The 15,429-nt window shown below is 34.7% G+C and overlaps 2 protein-coding genes across 2 annotated transcripts; both read right to left on the reverse strand.

Annotated features, from left to right (window-relative positions):
• Nucleotides 1-3,757: 3,757 nt before the first annotated feature.
• On the reverse strand, nucleotides 3,758-4,738 carry LOC138907845 (uncharacterized). The gene is made up of 2 exons (XM_070198464.1): nucleotides 4,243-4,738; nucleotides 3,758-4,116 (listed from the first exon to the last, which is right to left on the reverse strand). Exons 1-2 carry the CDS (start codon nucleotides 4,736-4,738, stop codon nucleotides 3,758-3,760), a joined length of 855 nt encoding a protein of 284 aa, XP_070054565.1.
• Nucleotides 4,739-8,926: 4,188 nt separating this feature from the next.
• Nucleotides 8,927-14,328, reverse strand: LOC104108040 (transcription factor MYB25-like). Its single transcript, XM_009616996.4, has 2 exons — nucleotides 13,685-14,328; nucleotides 8,927-10,032 (listed from the first exon to the last, which is right to left on the reverse strand). Exons 1-2 carry the CDS (start codon nucleotides 14,019-14,021, stop codon nucleotides 9,167-9,169), a joined length of 1,203 nt encoding a protein of 400 aa, XP_009615291.1. The 5' UTR covers nucleotides 14,022-14,328; the 3' UTR covers nucleotides 8,927-9,166.
• Nucleotides 14,329-15,429: the final 1,101 nt, after the last annotated feature.

Below are 15,429 nucleotides of genomic sequence, written 5' to 3' on the forward strand. Positions count from 1 at the left end.
AACATAGTAACAGAAGATTTTTACCAAAAGCTATTTTGATACGCAATCTTTCAAGTAAAACAAAAATTATAGCCTTATTTGGGAAAAAGGTAATAATGTTAAGTGATTCCCTAAGGGTTTTAAACCTATCTTCTAAAAGAGGCTTAGTAAAAATATCAGCTAATTGATTTTCTATTTTAACAAAAGATAATTCAATGTCGCCCTTAAGAACATGGTCTCTAATGAAATGATATTTGATATCTATATACTTTGCTCTAGAATGATGCACATGATTTTTTGAAAGACATATAGCACTAGAATTATCACAAAAAATTTTAACAGGCTTAAACGAAAGATCATAATCAGTTAATTGATGAGTCATCCAAAGTAGTTGAGCACAACATTGCCCAATGGCAATGTATTCAGCTTCAGTTGTAGACAGTGCAACTGATCCATGTTTCTTATTATACCAGAAAATTAGTGATTTTTCAAGCAATTGACACATTCCACTTGTACTTTTCCTGTCATCTTTATTACCGACAAAGTCTGCATCAGAAAAACCTTCAAGCTTAAAATTGTTAAGACGTGGATACCATAATCCATTTGAAGTAGTTCCAATAAGGTATCTAATAATTTTCTTCACGGCAGTTAAATGTGACTCCTTTGGAGCTGCTTGGAACCTAGCACATCTGCATACACTAAACATTATGTTAGGACGACTTGCAGTTAAATAGAGTAGAGGTCCGATCATTCCACGATATTTTGATTCATCTACTGATTTTCTTCTTCATCTTTGTCAAGAGATATAGCTGGACTCATGGGAGTCCCAATTGCCTTGGCATTATCCATTCCAAATTTTTGTATTAGCTCCTTTGTGTACTTTGTCTGACAAATAAAGATCCCTTCATCAGGTTGATGAATTTGGAGTCCAAGGAAGAAAGTTAATTCTCCCATCATGTTTATTTCAAACTCACTTTACATGAGATGTGAGAATTCCTCTCGAAAATCCATGACTAACCAAAAATGAGCTTAGTCTTTCATACCAAGCTCTAGGTGCTTGCTTTAGCCCATAGAGAGCTTTAGCCAACTTAAACACATGATAAGGAAACTGTGAGTTCTCAAAACCAGGAGGTTGTTTAACATAAACCTCTTCATCAACGAAGCCATTTAAAACGCACTTTTAACATCCATTTAAAAAAGTTTAAAACCTTTAAAAGAAGCATATGCTAATAAGATACGAATTGATTCTAACCGTGCTACCGGAGTGAAGGTTTCATCATAGTCGACTCTTTCTTGTTGAGAGTAACCCTGAGCATCCAGCCTTGCTTTGTTCTGGATAACTTTACCTTCTTCATTCAATTTGTTTCTGAATACCTATTTGGTTCTTATGATTGCTGCATTTGCTGGTTTGGGCACCAATGTCCAAACTTGATTTTTATCAAATTGATCAAGTTCTGCTTGTATAGCCCGTTCCCAACTTGAGTCTTTCAAGGCTTCGTCAACTTTCTTTGGCTCTATTTGAGATATGAGTGCGATGTTGGCCTTTTTCTTTAAAGCTCCTCTTGTTTTCATCCATCAGTTAGATTTCCAATGATGAACTTCTGAGGATATTCTGGTTCGTTTCTCCACTCGTTTGGTACTACTTCAGTACATTGATTAGTCGACTCATTTTGAGGTTGATCGTGCTCATTGATGTCTTTATTAATCGACTGTGGGATTTCAATCGTATTGTCAGCAGTTTCTTTTGAAGTCTTCTGTTCACTGATCTTTGGCTGATTTTGGCTGATTTCTTCATCACCTGCAAAATCTCCTTTCTCGGCCATAGATTTATTATCATCAAAAATAACATGAACTGATTCCTTTATGCATAGTGTACACTTATTATAGATTCTAAAAGATCTACTGTTATTCGAGTAGCCGAGAAATATACCTTCATCACTCCTTGGATCAAACTTACCAAGATTGTTATTGCTATTATTGTGGACAAAGCATTTGCTTCCAAAAGGATGAAAGTATCCAATATGGGTTTCTTACCTTTCCATAATTCATATGGAGCTTTCTTTAAAATAGGTCGAATTAAGCACCTGTTGAGAATGTGACAAGCTATGCTAACTGCTTCTGCCCAGAACTAATTTGGGAGAGAATGTTCTAGTATCATGGTTCTTTCTGTATTCTGCAGAGTTATGTTCTTACGTTCAACCACTCCATTTTGCTGTGGTGACCTAGATGCTGAGAAGTTATGAGTGTATCCTTGATCGTTGCTGAATTCTTCAAAAACTCTGCTTTCAAATTCTCCTCCATGATCACTTTGAATAGTTGCTATAAGATGCCCCTTTTATCGTTCAATTCTTTTGCAGAAAATCTCAAAAATTTTCAATGCTTCATCTTTATGATATAAGAAAATCACCCATGTAAAACGTGAGTAGTCATCAACAATAACAAAAGCATATTGTTTACCTCCAATGCTGGAAGTTCTAGTAGGTCCAAACAGATCCATGTGAAGCAATTGTAAAGGCTTGGTAGTAGGCACAATGTCCTTGGTTTTGAAAGAGTTTCTAGTTTGTTTACTAATTTGACATGCATCACATACATGATTTCTAGAAAAATTGAGCTTAGGATGACCGATAACCAAATCATGCTTGGAGAGCTTTTCAATTAGATGTATGCTTGCATGACCAAGTTTTTTATGCTAAAGCCATGTATCATCGGATATGGATGCTAAACAGATATGACTATCTAGATTTTCAATGCCATCAAGAATGTAGACGTTTCCATACCTTTTACAAGGAAGAATAATCTTACATGCCTTATCTTCAATAGCACATCCTGTTTTCTTGAATTTAACTTCGTACCCCGAATCACACAGTTGACCTATACTTAGAAGATTGTAATTGAGTCCATCCACTAGATATACTTCTGTAATATCGCAATTATTGCTGAATGAAACTGTGCCAGTACCAACTATCTTTCCTCTTGAATCATCTCCAAATTTGACATTTCCTCCATTTATTTTTGTGACTTCTTTGAATAGATTTTTGTCACCCGTCATGTGACTGGAACATGCACTGTCTAAATACCATTTTCCTTTGCGACTCTTTCTGTGGTGTTCCTGCAAAATAGAATTATCACCTTCTTTTAGGTACCCAAGCTTGCTTGGGTCCTGGTTGGTTAGTTTTACTAGAATCAGGGGGTTTTTCGGTTTTCAAATCCATCCTGAGACATTTGATTTACGAAATCTACAAAATGAGTATTTATGACCAACTTTGTTACAGTAATGACACACAGGGGTTGATCCAGTTTTCGATCTCCCACTTGTGTTAGTACTTGTGGACTCAGTTCTGTCCAGTCCTTTTTCAGTTGACTTGTAAGTTGCCTGGTTAGATTTGACAACACTGTGACTTGTGGACTTCCGCATGCCATTAAGTTGCATTTGTAATTCCTGAACTTCATCTTGAAGTACATCTCTTTCGATTTCACATACTTCAAGTTTAAGTTCCCAGTCCTTATTTGCCCTATTGAGTTTCCTTAGTTCATTCAATATTTTTTTAGACTCCTTTAGGGTAAGGTCAAGGATATCCTGCAATTAATTACATCTATCACAGTTATAGGATCTTACCTCGCTTGTTTCACCTCGTTCCATGAAACAATTCTCAGTATCTCCTTTGCATTTATCATTTGATGCATCTTCATCAGTCCAGCAGCCATAGTATCTGTTCATGTTGTTTTCCAAGATGGTCATGAAGCCTATTTCTTCGTGTTATGAACTATCTTCATCACACTAGCTTCCGAAGGATTTGTTTTTATTTAATCCTCTAGAGACTTTTCTTTTAAGATCTGGGCATTCATCTTGAACATACACATAGCTTCCACACTCATAACATTTTTCATCATTCTTGTCTTGTTCATTGTATTGCCTGGTTCTCTTGGATGGAATCCTTCCCCTTCTTATGTTTCTATACCTTCTTATTAATCCATCCATGTTTCTTGATACCATGGCAATTTCTTCTTCAAGAGCTTCTGGGTCGTCATCAATATCATTTTCAGGTCCTTCAGTTGTAGCTTTGAAGGCAACCGTTTTCTTCTTTTCTTCCAGATTTGTTTTCATGAGATGGGTCTTCTCAAATGCTATAAGATCTCCTTATAGTTCATCATATGAAAGTTTGTTTAGATCTTGAGATTCGAGTGCGACTACTTTTGTCTGCCAAGTGGTAGGTAGACTCCTTAGAATTTTTCAAACTTGATCACCACTTGAGTAGGGTTTACCAAAGGCTTTTAGATCGCCAATGATTTTGCTGAACCTTGCAAACATTTCCTCAATCGATTCTCCCTCTTTCATCTGGAAGAGTTCATAATCATGAGCCAACATGTTTATCCAAGTTTCTTTCACTTTGCTGGTTCCTTCATAAGTGACTTCCAGTTTATCCCACATTTCTTTGGCTATATCACAACTTGAGATTTTCTCATATTCCTCTCCACTTATAGCATTATAGAGTAAAATTCGTGCTTTAGCATTGACTTGAACCATCATTTGCTTGTCTGCGTATTCATCTATATCTTCAGGATTAACAGGTGGTTGAGTTGCTCCTGGTAGTGGATAGTTACCCTTTTTGATAATGCGCCATACTTTGACATCATAGGATTTTGCATAAATTTCCATTCGCACTTTCCAGTGCGAAAAGTGTTGTCCATTGAAATATAGTGGCCTAACTTGCGACGTTCCTTCTTGAAAGAGTGCTCCAACAGTTACTTGATTTGCCATGATCTTTTCTCACAAGTTGTTAAGTAAAAAGTATGAGACTAGCTCTTATACTAATCAAAGTGCGGGGGGGGGGGGGGGGGAATTGAAAATTTTCTTTTCTTTTGCGAGGTAGTCGACTTACTTGAGTTCTAGTTGACTGGACTTTTCAAAACTAATTATAAGAAAGTAAATTACAGAAAGTAAATGACACATAATATTTTATACTTGTTCGGATTCAGAGTGAATCCTACGTCCAGTCCCCTTGGGTTACAAGGGTGATCTCTTTCAAATATGAAGTAACTTAGTACAGATGAGTTGATGTTGTTATACACCAACAACTTTTGGTCACTTTGTTCTTCTCTTTTATAATTTATACAATGCCTTACCAGTATTCTTTTCTCTCTCTTCTCTTCTTAGTTATACAAGAAATCTATGGCAGACTATAATGCTTGTTTGAAGTAGAATAAAGAGATTGAAATTGGTTTGATCAAAGTATGTCAATCCTTGGTATCTTCTGTAGAATATATATGGCGAGTTGGTCTCCATTCTTCATGGCGTGATAGTGTAATGATTGAGCAGCAACCCAAGGAAGTTGATTTTCAGAATCAATCAAGATGATTTCATTCCAGAAATAGAATGGACTTTTCCTTTCATTGCTTCCTTGATTTCCTTTTCCTTGCGAGCCGTTGAGGTGAATATTCTCAGAAGATCTTCTGTATAGATGGTTGATCTTTTACACTGATTGATTGATGCCTTCCGTAAATAGTTGATTCGAATATCCACATGATTGATCTTCTATACTGATTGATTGATCATCTTATGCTGATTGATTTATGTCTTTCGTAAATGGTTGATTCGAATATCCAGTTTTCATAGAACGTGCGGTTACAACTTGATTCTTGCCTCCTTGATTTGTGCTTCTAGATCTTCTGTTAGAATCTTTGCCATTCTCATGATATTCTTTGGGATTGGTTTCCTGCAAGTAGAATTAAGTTATTTTCTATCTTTAAAATTCAAATCTAACATATAAATACGAAGCAATATTTACCCGGTAAAACTATCTGCATCGAGTGTTAATACCAATTATATCAACTTATCATAGTTAAGTAATTTAATAAAATCAATGAAAATGTATATTAATTCATCATGATTAGTGAGATAAGTCTATATTCAAATATATGCCATGCATCTATTAGATTTGTATCAAATACTCGAGTGCCGATAAATTTTTATCATATTTGCCCTAAATTTAAAATGATTGATTCTCATATTCGACTTTGTCTTGTTTAGTATTATTTTTTTAAGATCGGGGAGATTAGTTTCTCTACGGATAAAACTTAGCTCACTCATGCTTATTACAAAATCAATTAACGTAACAGATGTGTGGAATGAATTTTCGTAAGTTAATCATAATAAAAATATACACTTCTTTATTTTAATTTGTAAAAGATAAATTCTTTAATTTAATATAAACATGGAATACTGTTAAATTAGTAAAAGGAACAACATATCTCACCAGAGAGAGGTATTATTCTTTTTTGTACTGACTAAAAAAAAATATTGTCACATAAATTGAAAGTGTACCATATGAATTCCATTTTAAAATTTGTACTGCTAATTCCATTTTAAAATATGTGAAATTCTATTTCTCCCGCCCCAAAAAACAATTAAATTATAAGCTACTTCATCTTTGTTAGTACGATAACTATATCTCACATTACTTGGTCGAAACCGTCACAATATTTATCTATATGGCCAATTAGAGCCCCCCCCAATAAAGATCTAGCGGTCCCATCTTCCCAAAAAACTAATTTTAGTTTTCGGATCTAGTCCTATTTGAAGCATAAGCATTGCACTAATGACGTTCATTGTCTCATCTTCAATTCAAATCTTAATTAAATAATCGTATCTCAAACTCACTTTATCTATATAACATTATCGGTAAGTCCTAGTTTTACAATAATTCCCACCTTCTTCTTATTTCTTTCTTTCTATCTTTTGTTTTTTGGTATAAACTTTCTATCTATCTATCTAACATTTGTCGCAAATCTCTCTAGCCTATTGCTTTGTCTATTTTGGTACTTTTAACTGTAAGGAGTCATCATAAATTAAATAATTTTATGCTTACTGTTAATCCACGGTAACTCTCGCCCTTTATTTCGGGTATGAGACTGACATTACGAGTAATCCTACACAGGCGAGATTATCTCTTTTTAAAAAGGTATTATAAAATTTCAATTAAGATGACGAACTTAATATAAAAGTATAAAGAGCTAATCAATCGGGCTGGAAAATTTAATTTTCAGATGGCTAATGAGTTAGGCTAAAAAACTTCTCATAATAGATTAAAATAAAAAAAAGACAAAGGCCATATATTAAACAGCAAGAGATGTATGTATCACAAAGACAAAGCTGAAAGAGATATCGAAGAATTTCAGATTTTAATTTATAGCAAAGGAAGTGAAGCTTAATATCTAGAAGTACCCTTATTTTGTTATTGCTTTAACTAAATTTGGAATTTAATGCCACACACTTACGGAATTACTGGGGGAAGAAAATAGGATTTTTTTCTATATATATATATATATATATATATATATATATATATACTATAATAAGGACTTATTTACCATTTTTCTCAAAGTTCTTCATTTTTCAATAATTTTTTTAACAATTTATATACCATCCCCTTAAAAGGCTGTCATCCCATTATTAATGCCTTTAATAAAGGGATTCGATTATATCATTTTTTTTTTCTCTTCTCTTTTCTCCCTCTTCTTCTATGCAAATTTGACTGCCAATTCATGTAGCTTTTCACATAATGCTTGGCGCTATTCAATAAACAAAAGGTTTACTATATTACGTTTGATTAATGAGAAAAATAAGCAGTTAATTAATTTAAATTAATATGGTTACTAAACATTAAATTAAAAAGCTTTAAAACTTTAAATTCGATATTTGGGTTTTACGATTTTGTGATTTGTTTGGATTGGGTATACTTGCAAGTGATTGAGAATATCTTTTAGAGTTTATATCTCAATTTTAAGGGAGATTGGTTAAGTATAGAGTTGGTTTTAGGTGAAAATTCAGATTGAAACTCGAAGAAGAAGAAGAAGTTGCAATAATTGTATCATACTTGTATGTGATACATCAATATTTAAAATATAATTGTATCATAAATGTATCATACTTGTACCACAATTGTATCTAACTTGTATCTAATAAATTAATACCTAAAATAATACCTGATACAATACTAATACAATTATCATACATTTGTGATACAAACTGCGATACATTTCTGAAAAATTGTGATACAATTGTAATTTTTATCTTCTTCAAGTTTCAATCATAACTCTAAACTTAAAGTCTGATATAATATTGTATTGTGATTGTATAGTATTATAGCAGGTATTGTTTTAGGGATTGATGTATCAGATACAAGTAAGATACAATTTTGATACAATTCTGACACAATTCTAAAACAATTGTGATCCATTTATCATACAATTATTATACAATTCATGCAACTTCGTTTTCTTCGAGTTTCAATATGAAATTTACCTAAAACCAACCCTATACTTAACCAATTTCTTTCAAAATTGAGATATAAACTACAAGGTATATTCTCCATCATTTGCAAGAACATCCAATCCAAACAATCACAATTTCGTAAATTCTGAATATTGAATTTAAAGTTTCGAATCTTTTTAATGGACGTCAATGAAGAACTCTTTGGTGCTGCAATTTTAGAGACAAATATTTTGCCATTTTCGTCTGCATTGTGAGAGAAGTACCACTTTTGGGTGATAACTATGAGGGAGACAGAATGAGATGTGAAATCTTTTGAAAAATAGATGAAATTCGAATTTTTAGGAGGAGGTTTCGTGAAAGAGAGAGAATGGGATGCTAAATTTAAGTAATCTTCCATTTTCTTCATTTTTATGGTTTTGTACATAAATGATAAATATAAATATAGAATATAATTAAATACGAACTTAAATAAAAATAGTAAATAAATTTATATTATAGTATAACTAGGTAAATTTTTAGAAGAAAAACACAACTTATGCCCAACTTTATTACTCCAATAATGACCATAGCCCATAACGATAGGCTTGGTGATGCCGCCAAAGTGAGCTAAGTTGTCGCCAGGAAAGACTGGTTTTACTTGAATCAGTGAATGAATAATAAATAAAAGTGCGCAGATGGCTCAAAAACCTGACTCTTTCTCAGCGACAATTCTAACAAAAGTAATGTATCATGAGCGTTTCTTAGCCAGCCATACATTAACTTCACAAAATCCTAAAATTCTTGGTCGGACATTCTCCAGCAAAAAGATGATTCTTTTTTTCACCGCTTAAGAAGACTTCTTCTATTTTCTATTTACTTAAAAACAAAAAAAAACAAAAGAAAAGAAAAGGAAAAAAGGGTGGCATCAAAATGGCTTCAGCTCAAGCTTTCAACTTCAGTTGGCAACGTAAAGTTTGACATTGGCAATGGAGTTGAAGTAGAACTACCTCGATAATCTCTTTGGCTAGTGGTTCGGCCAGATAATCTACCAGCATTATCGAGTCCACTTTTGATCCAAGCAATGTTGTTTAAATCTGTGGCTATGGCAGTTAACTCATTGCTACAGACGGCGGGAAGCTCCTCATATTCAACAAACTCAGGCCCCAATAATGAACTACCAGAGAAACTCATGCTGGGAGCTGAACAACAACCATGGCCGCATCTCAAAGGTATTACGGGATCATCAGATACACCTTCAAGAAGTTTACAGATGCCAAAGGAAGGTGAGGAGGCCTGGAGTAGAGGCCCCTGCATGGGCACTGTTCTTGATGATGCAAAGGCAGCAGAAGAAAGGTTAAACACATCAAAGGCACCAATTTTTGCAATTGGGCGAGAAACAGACGGATTCTTTTCCATAATAGTGGAATGACATCTTCCAGAAACAAGATGTGTATTTTTTTCAGGAGCAGCAGACATTTCATTCGTAGGAGATCTGTCTTCAAACTGGCTGGGTTCGCATTGCATGAGGATTACTTCCCCTGCCTCTTGGGCTTTAGGTTGATTATGATCTTCAAATGACTTGGTTTCTTCAGATGACACCTTAACTCTGTCAATGCTGCTATTATCTAACCTCTCACAATGTACTGGTTTAACCTTTCTAAGCCCAGCAAACCGGCGCCTCAATGTAGAGTTCCAGTGGTTCTTAATTGCATTGTCTGTTCTACCAGGGAGCAACTTTGCAATTGAGGCCCATCTATTTCCATGCACAGCATGGGCACTAATTATAATGTTGTCTTCTTCCTCTGCAGCATATTAAGGTTTATCAGATTTGGGGAAGAATATGGTCATACAGAGAAGCACATGGAGAAGATTCTCAATGGAATAGAGAAACTAATAAGAACTAATACCTAAAGAAACATTAGGACATCGAGATCTTAATCTGCCAAAAGGATACAGAAGAAAAAATATTCTATACATGGCCCACCACCTTTAAGGATATGTACTTGCCTAGGCAGGACAAAAAATTGTGATGTACAGCAGAGAAAGACACATCAGCAGATCTTAATGAAAAGTTTATGAATTCTAAATTCTTCTGGCATTATGAGGTGATCATCTTCTACTTCCCAAACAAAAGAGAGAGTGGGGAAAAAAAAAAGCAGAAGCTGCAAATGTGAAATATCCAAAAACAGCTCTAGTTAAAAGGTTATCCATCAAGACTCGAAGGCCATGATGAGGGAAATACAAGAAATGCCTCAAAAGCACAAATAAGAGAATCCATTTCACTGCCATGATGAGGGTAATTTAATATAGTTATTTATTACAACATTGCTCAAATATCAAGCTAAGTTGTCAACTTAGCGGGGTTTTTTTCCCCTCGACACGAGACATTTACATGTAAAAAAAAATGATCTTTAAGACTTGATTAACTTGGGGAAGATACTTTTCACTTTTTTGACAAATCAGGAAAAGTCTTGAGCTTCCAGTAACGTATTCATAGCTCCAAAAAGCTAGGTAGGAAGTGATGTACAATTCTCTACTTATTTGGCTGAGTAAACTTGGAACGAACAGAAAATCCTTCCTATTTGAGCTAAGATAGTGCTTAACAAAATGTGTATTTTATCAGTTGCTTCTCTTGCAAATTTGACCATGAATTAAATGTTTACTTCAGAGTTCAGTCAAGAGGTCTATCCAATCAATGCAATGGTTTCTTAATCCTAGATTGTCCTTCAGAAAACCTAACAACTGGTGCTATTTTGGCGGTCAACACACCAATAGGATCTCTTTCAGACATATGAGGTGTCTCCTCTGAGTTTTGTCAAATCAATATATTATCAAGCTTGTTATGTACTACAGGAGACATACTAGCTCCATATGCTCGATATTCCAATTTCCCATTCCATTAGGCGCTGCAAGCAGATAAACCAAAGAGAACATCTTTGACAAAAACTGCAAATTCAAAACGCAAATTACAAGAGCAGCTCTATTGTATATATTAAAAAAAAAAAAAATTAACACTGCTCTACCATGATCTCCTCTCTTTTCTTTTCTTCTACACTCTCCATCTTCCTCTTTCTTTCTTTAATCCAAAAGATCTGTAAAGATTTCCTTCATACCTCAATCAGGAAAGGTAAATTCGGGAATCAAGCATCACATTCTGACTTGCTACTTTTTGACCAAGCATTCAAGCAAATTTTCTCCAACTCTGACTCAAATCAAAAGAGATTTCACCTCAAATTAGAATCACATAACTATATCAATTTAAGATCTTTCCACAACTCAAAGGAAGGAATTTCTTTCTCTCAAGTATACTGGAGCTTCTTGTGAAACTAAATGCTAAATAGTGAAAGCTCATTAATTAGATTAAGGATACCTCATATCGAGCAGACACTACAATAGTGATACAAAATACAGATTAACGTCAGTTGGTCTATTAGTAATGCCATTGAACCATTCTAAAGGTAAAGCTTTGACAATCAAACTCAACTAGAGATTTGAACTGCAAGCAAATGTAATCATTCTCTCATAGCACAGCCTGGTTATATGTTAGGCAAACATAGTCATTCTTTGGTGCAGGGGCTGGTTAATATGTTAAGCAAGGATGGCCATTCTGCCAAACAACAAACTAGATAGGTACAGAGCATTGTTTAGCGCACTGCCAGGGGCAATTTGTCTTGTAAATGCTGCACGTGCACTTAGTTTGAGACTAAGGATGTAACACTTGTGACTGTTAGTGTGTCATATATAACTGACCACAAATATCAGCAAGTGTAATTTTATTAACAACCCAAAGGCTCCAACTCTGACTCAAATCAGACGAGATTTCACCTCAAATTAGAATCACAAAACTATATCAATTTAAGATCCTTTCACAACTCAAAGGAAGCAATTATTTTCTCTCAAGCATACTGGAGCTTCTTGTGAATCTAAATGCTAAATAGTGAAAGCTCATCAATTAGATTAAAGATACCTCGTATCGAGCAGACACTACAACTGTGATACAAAATACAGATTAATGTCAGTTGGTCTATTAGAAACGACATTGAACCATTCTAAAGGTAAAGCTTTGACAATCAAACTCAACCAGAGATTTGAACAGCAAGCAAATGTAGTCATTCTCTCATAGCACAGACTGGTTTATATGTTAGGCAAACATAGTCATTCTAGGCAAACATAGTCATTCTTTGACACAGAGGTTGGTTAATATGTTAAGCAAGCATGGCCATTCTGCCAAACAACAAACTAGATAGGTACAGAGCATTGTTTGGCGCACTGTCAGGGGCAATTTGTCTTGTAAAGCTGCACATGCACTTAGTTTGAGACTAAGGATGTAACACTTGTGACGGTCAGTGTGTCATATATAACTGACCACAAATATCAGCACGTGTAATTTTACTAACAACACAAAGGCTCCAACGCCCACCCCCCTCCCCCCAAACCCAAATACACCATCATAGTTTTGTTCTTTTTTATTTTTTTGGTGAACAATAAAACAATAAATTTTTGCTTCATTCTCCGTGGCCAAAAAGAGCAACTAAACACTTAAACTACTTTAAGATTTTAGAAATCTTGATATCATTCTTTAACCTGTCATCTTATGTCTGATTTTGTTTGCATTGACTTTCATTAGCCTAGTTTACTCAATGGGACCTTTTTTTTTTTTTTGAATAAGTGAATTAATGAGGTATGTTAATCAATTCCCAGCTTTTATCAATCCTCCCAGGTTATAAGGAGGTTTCTTACTCAAGAGCAGTAAATTTAATAAGAAAATGAAGATGAATAAACCCAGTAAAGCAGCAACGGAAACATGGCAACTAGCCACAGATAGAGCATTCATGACTTGGTCCCCTTTTGCACCCCCAGAAGATTTTCTATTTGTCAACTGCAATAAATGCATCTACATTAGCCTTGCAATTGCCCCTTGATATGTTAGAAAAACCAACATTTAGTACACATTACCAAGAGTCATTGCAGATAAAGGTGCAGCAAATCAACTCACGTTAATAGTTTAGCATTTCATGTACGGAACACATTTATCTAATAATCAGCGACTTGCTTCAACAATACTATACTCAACAGACATTGCCCAAAGAGATTCCCAAGAAACGCATAGATCGCAAATTAGACGATAAGGAACAGAAGATGAGTCAAAACAAATATTCAGAAACATATAAAGAAATAACTGAAACCGCTGACCAAAATCAACATTAGGAAGGTTATTTCCGCCTTAAACCCCGTTCCCACAAACCCTACTAAAACTATAAAAAACAGACTGAATTAAAACCTATAAAAACTAATGAAACTTTAAAATATCAAACGTAAATTAGACATAATCACCTAAAGGGCTCCAGATAAAAGAAAAACAGATAATTCAATATTTAAGCTAAAATTACCGATTTCATTAAGTGTTTAACACATTGTAAAAAGAGAGGAGCATCCGAAAGCGCAGTGCTTTACCAGTAAAAGGCTTGCGCTTAACAGCAGGGTCGAGTTGATTACACCAGCGAAGTCGGCACGACTTTCCAGAACGTCCTGGAATTCCTCGGGCGATCAAGCTCCAGTTCCTCGCCCCAAATTTGCTAACCAGTTCACTCAATACCGCGTCTTCCTCCTGCGACCATGGTCCCTTCACTTTTCCACCACCACCACCACCACCGCTGTTCCCGTCTCCACCGCCATCTGGAAACATCGCGTCAGTATCATCTACGGCCTTGAAAGAGACGGCCGATGACTCGCCGTCATTGACGGCGGCGTCACGCAGTTTAAAATTGCTCTGCTCTGCCTCCTCCTCCATCACTCTCGCTTCAGTTTTTTTCTCTCTCTAGTCTTTTCGGTTTGTTAAAAGTGATCTGTTTCTCTCTCTAACTATATATATATATATATATATATATATATATAAGGGAAGCGCGCTTTGTGTATAGCTGTATATGAAACCGTACCTACCTGCCCCAACTGCAAAATATTACGCTGTTTCTTGCGCTCTTCATCGACGGTTTCGTAAGGCGGTTTTCTCAAATGACTAGTTTGCCCTCTTTCTCATGTATAGACTTCGGCGTTGTTCTTGTACTTGGGGTTGTTTCAGAGTTAAAAGAGTAATTTCAGCTGTGTACCTTTTGTCTCCCGGTGTAACCAACCACCTTAGTGTTTGAAATTCTTGGACTTTAGTTTGAAAAATGGGAAGAAAGCTTTCGGTTCCACCCCTCTATTTTCACCATAATTGCGATCAAACCCTTTCAAGCCCTAAAGTAAAGTTCCAATATTTCATTTTTTTTCTTTTTTTCCTTCAAGTTTTTTCTCCTTTCATTTTTTATTAGTTTTTATTTTTCATGTTTTATAACACTTCCTTTTCTTTTTGTTTTTTTGGTCAACAAAGAAGCAAACTTATATTAACTAGCGGAGAACAGTACAGGGAGCTTGGTGCTCTATGGGCACCTCATTACAAAAAGAGTGTAAGGACCGTTTGACCATAGATTTTGCCAAAATAAATTTATGTTTTATTTGGCAAACACATGTTTGACCATAGATTTTGCTTATATTTTGGCAAAATCTCAAATCTCATTGGGCCAAAATATCAATATTATATTTTTTAAAAATTGCTCCAAACTTTTATATTTTATAAAAGAGCCCACCATTTATTATTTTGTAATAATGTTATTTCGTCTTTTCGGTCACATGATGGTGTATCATGTAGTTCATTATAAAAATGATAATTTTGTATCAAATTTATTTATATTCAGGACTATGGTTTGTGATAATATAATGAATTTTATTGATAATGGTATTGTTGGGTATTTGTGATAATTTTTAGAACTTGTAGGTATAAGTCATATTTCATGTTTTTCTAAAATAAATTTAAAAAATATGTTTTGAAAACTGATGTCCAAACACATTTTCATCTTCAAACCAAACCCAAATCAAATTTTTCAGAACAAGTTTGGAAATCTATGACCAAACGCTAGCTAAATTTAAACTAGCGAGTATTTCATTAATAGCAGTATCTGTTGCAGAGTCTGGCATACAAAAAGTGAGTATTTTCAGTGCAGGTGTTGTTACGAGACATTTGGTGGTAAGAAGATGTTGCACCTATTTTTTTTAAAATACAACTAGTGGTTCTTCCGATGTTGATAAAAGAGAGTCGCCACCTAATATTTAAGGTATATTAGGGTACCTATGTATTTGTAAAATTATTATCCTAATGGTAC

Source organism: Nicotiana tomentosiformis, chromosome 3, assembly GCF_000390325.3.
Source record: "Nicotiana tomentosiformis chromosome 3, ASM39032v3, whole genome shotgun sequence".
NCBI lineage: Eukaryota > Viridiplantae > Streptophyta > Magnoliopsida > Solanales > Solanaceae > Nicotiana > Nicotiana tomentosiformis.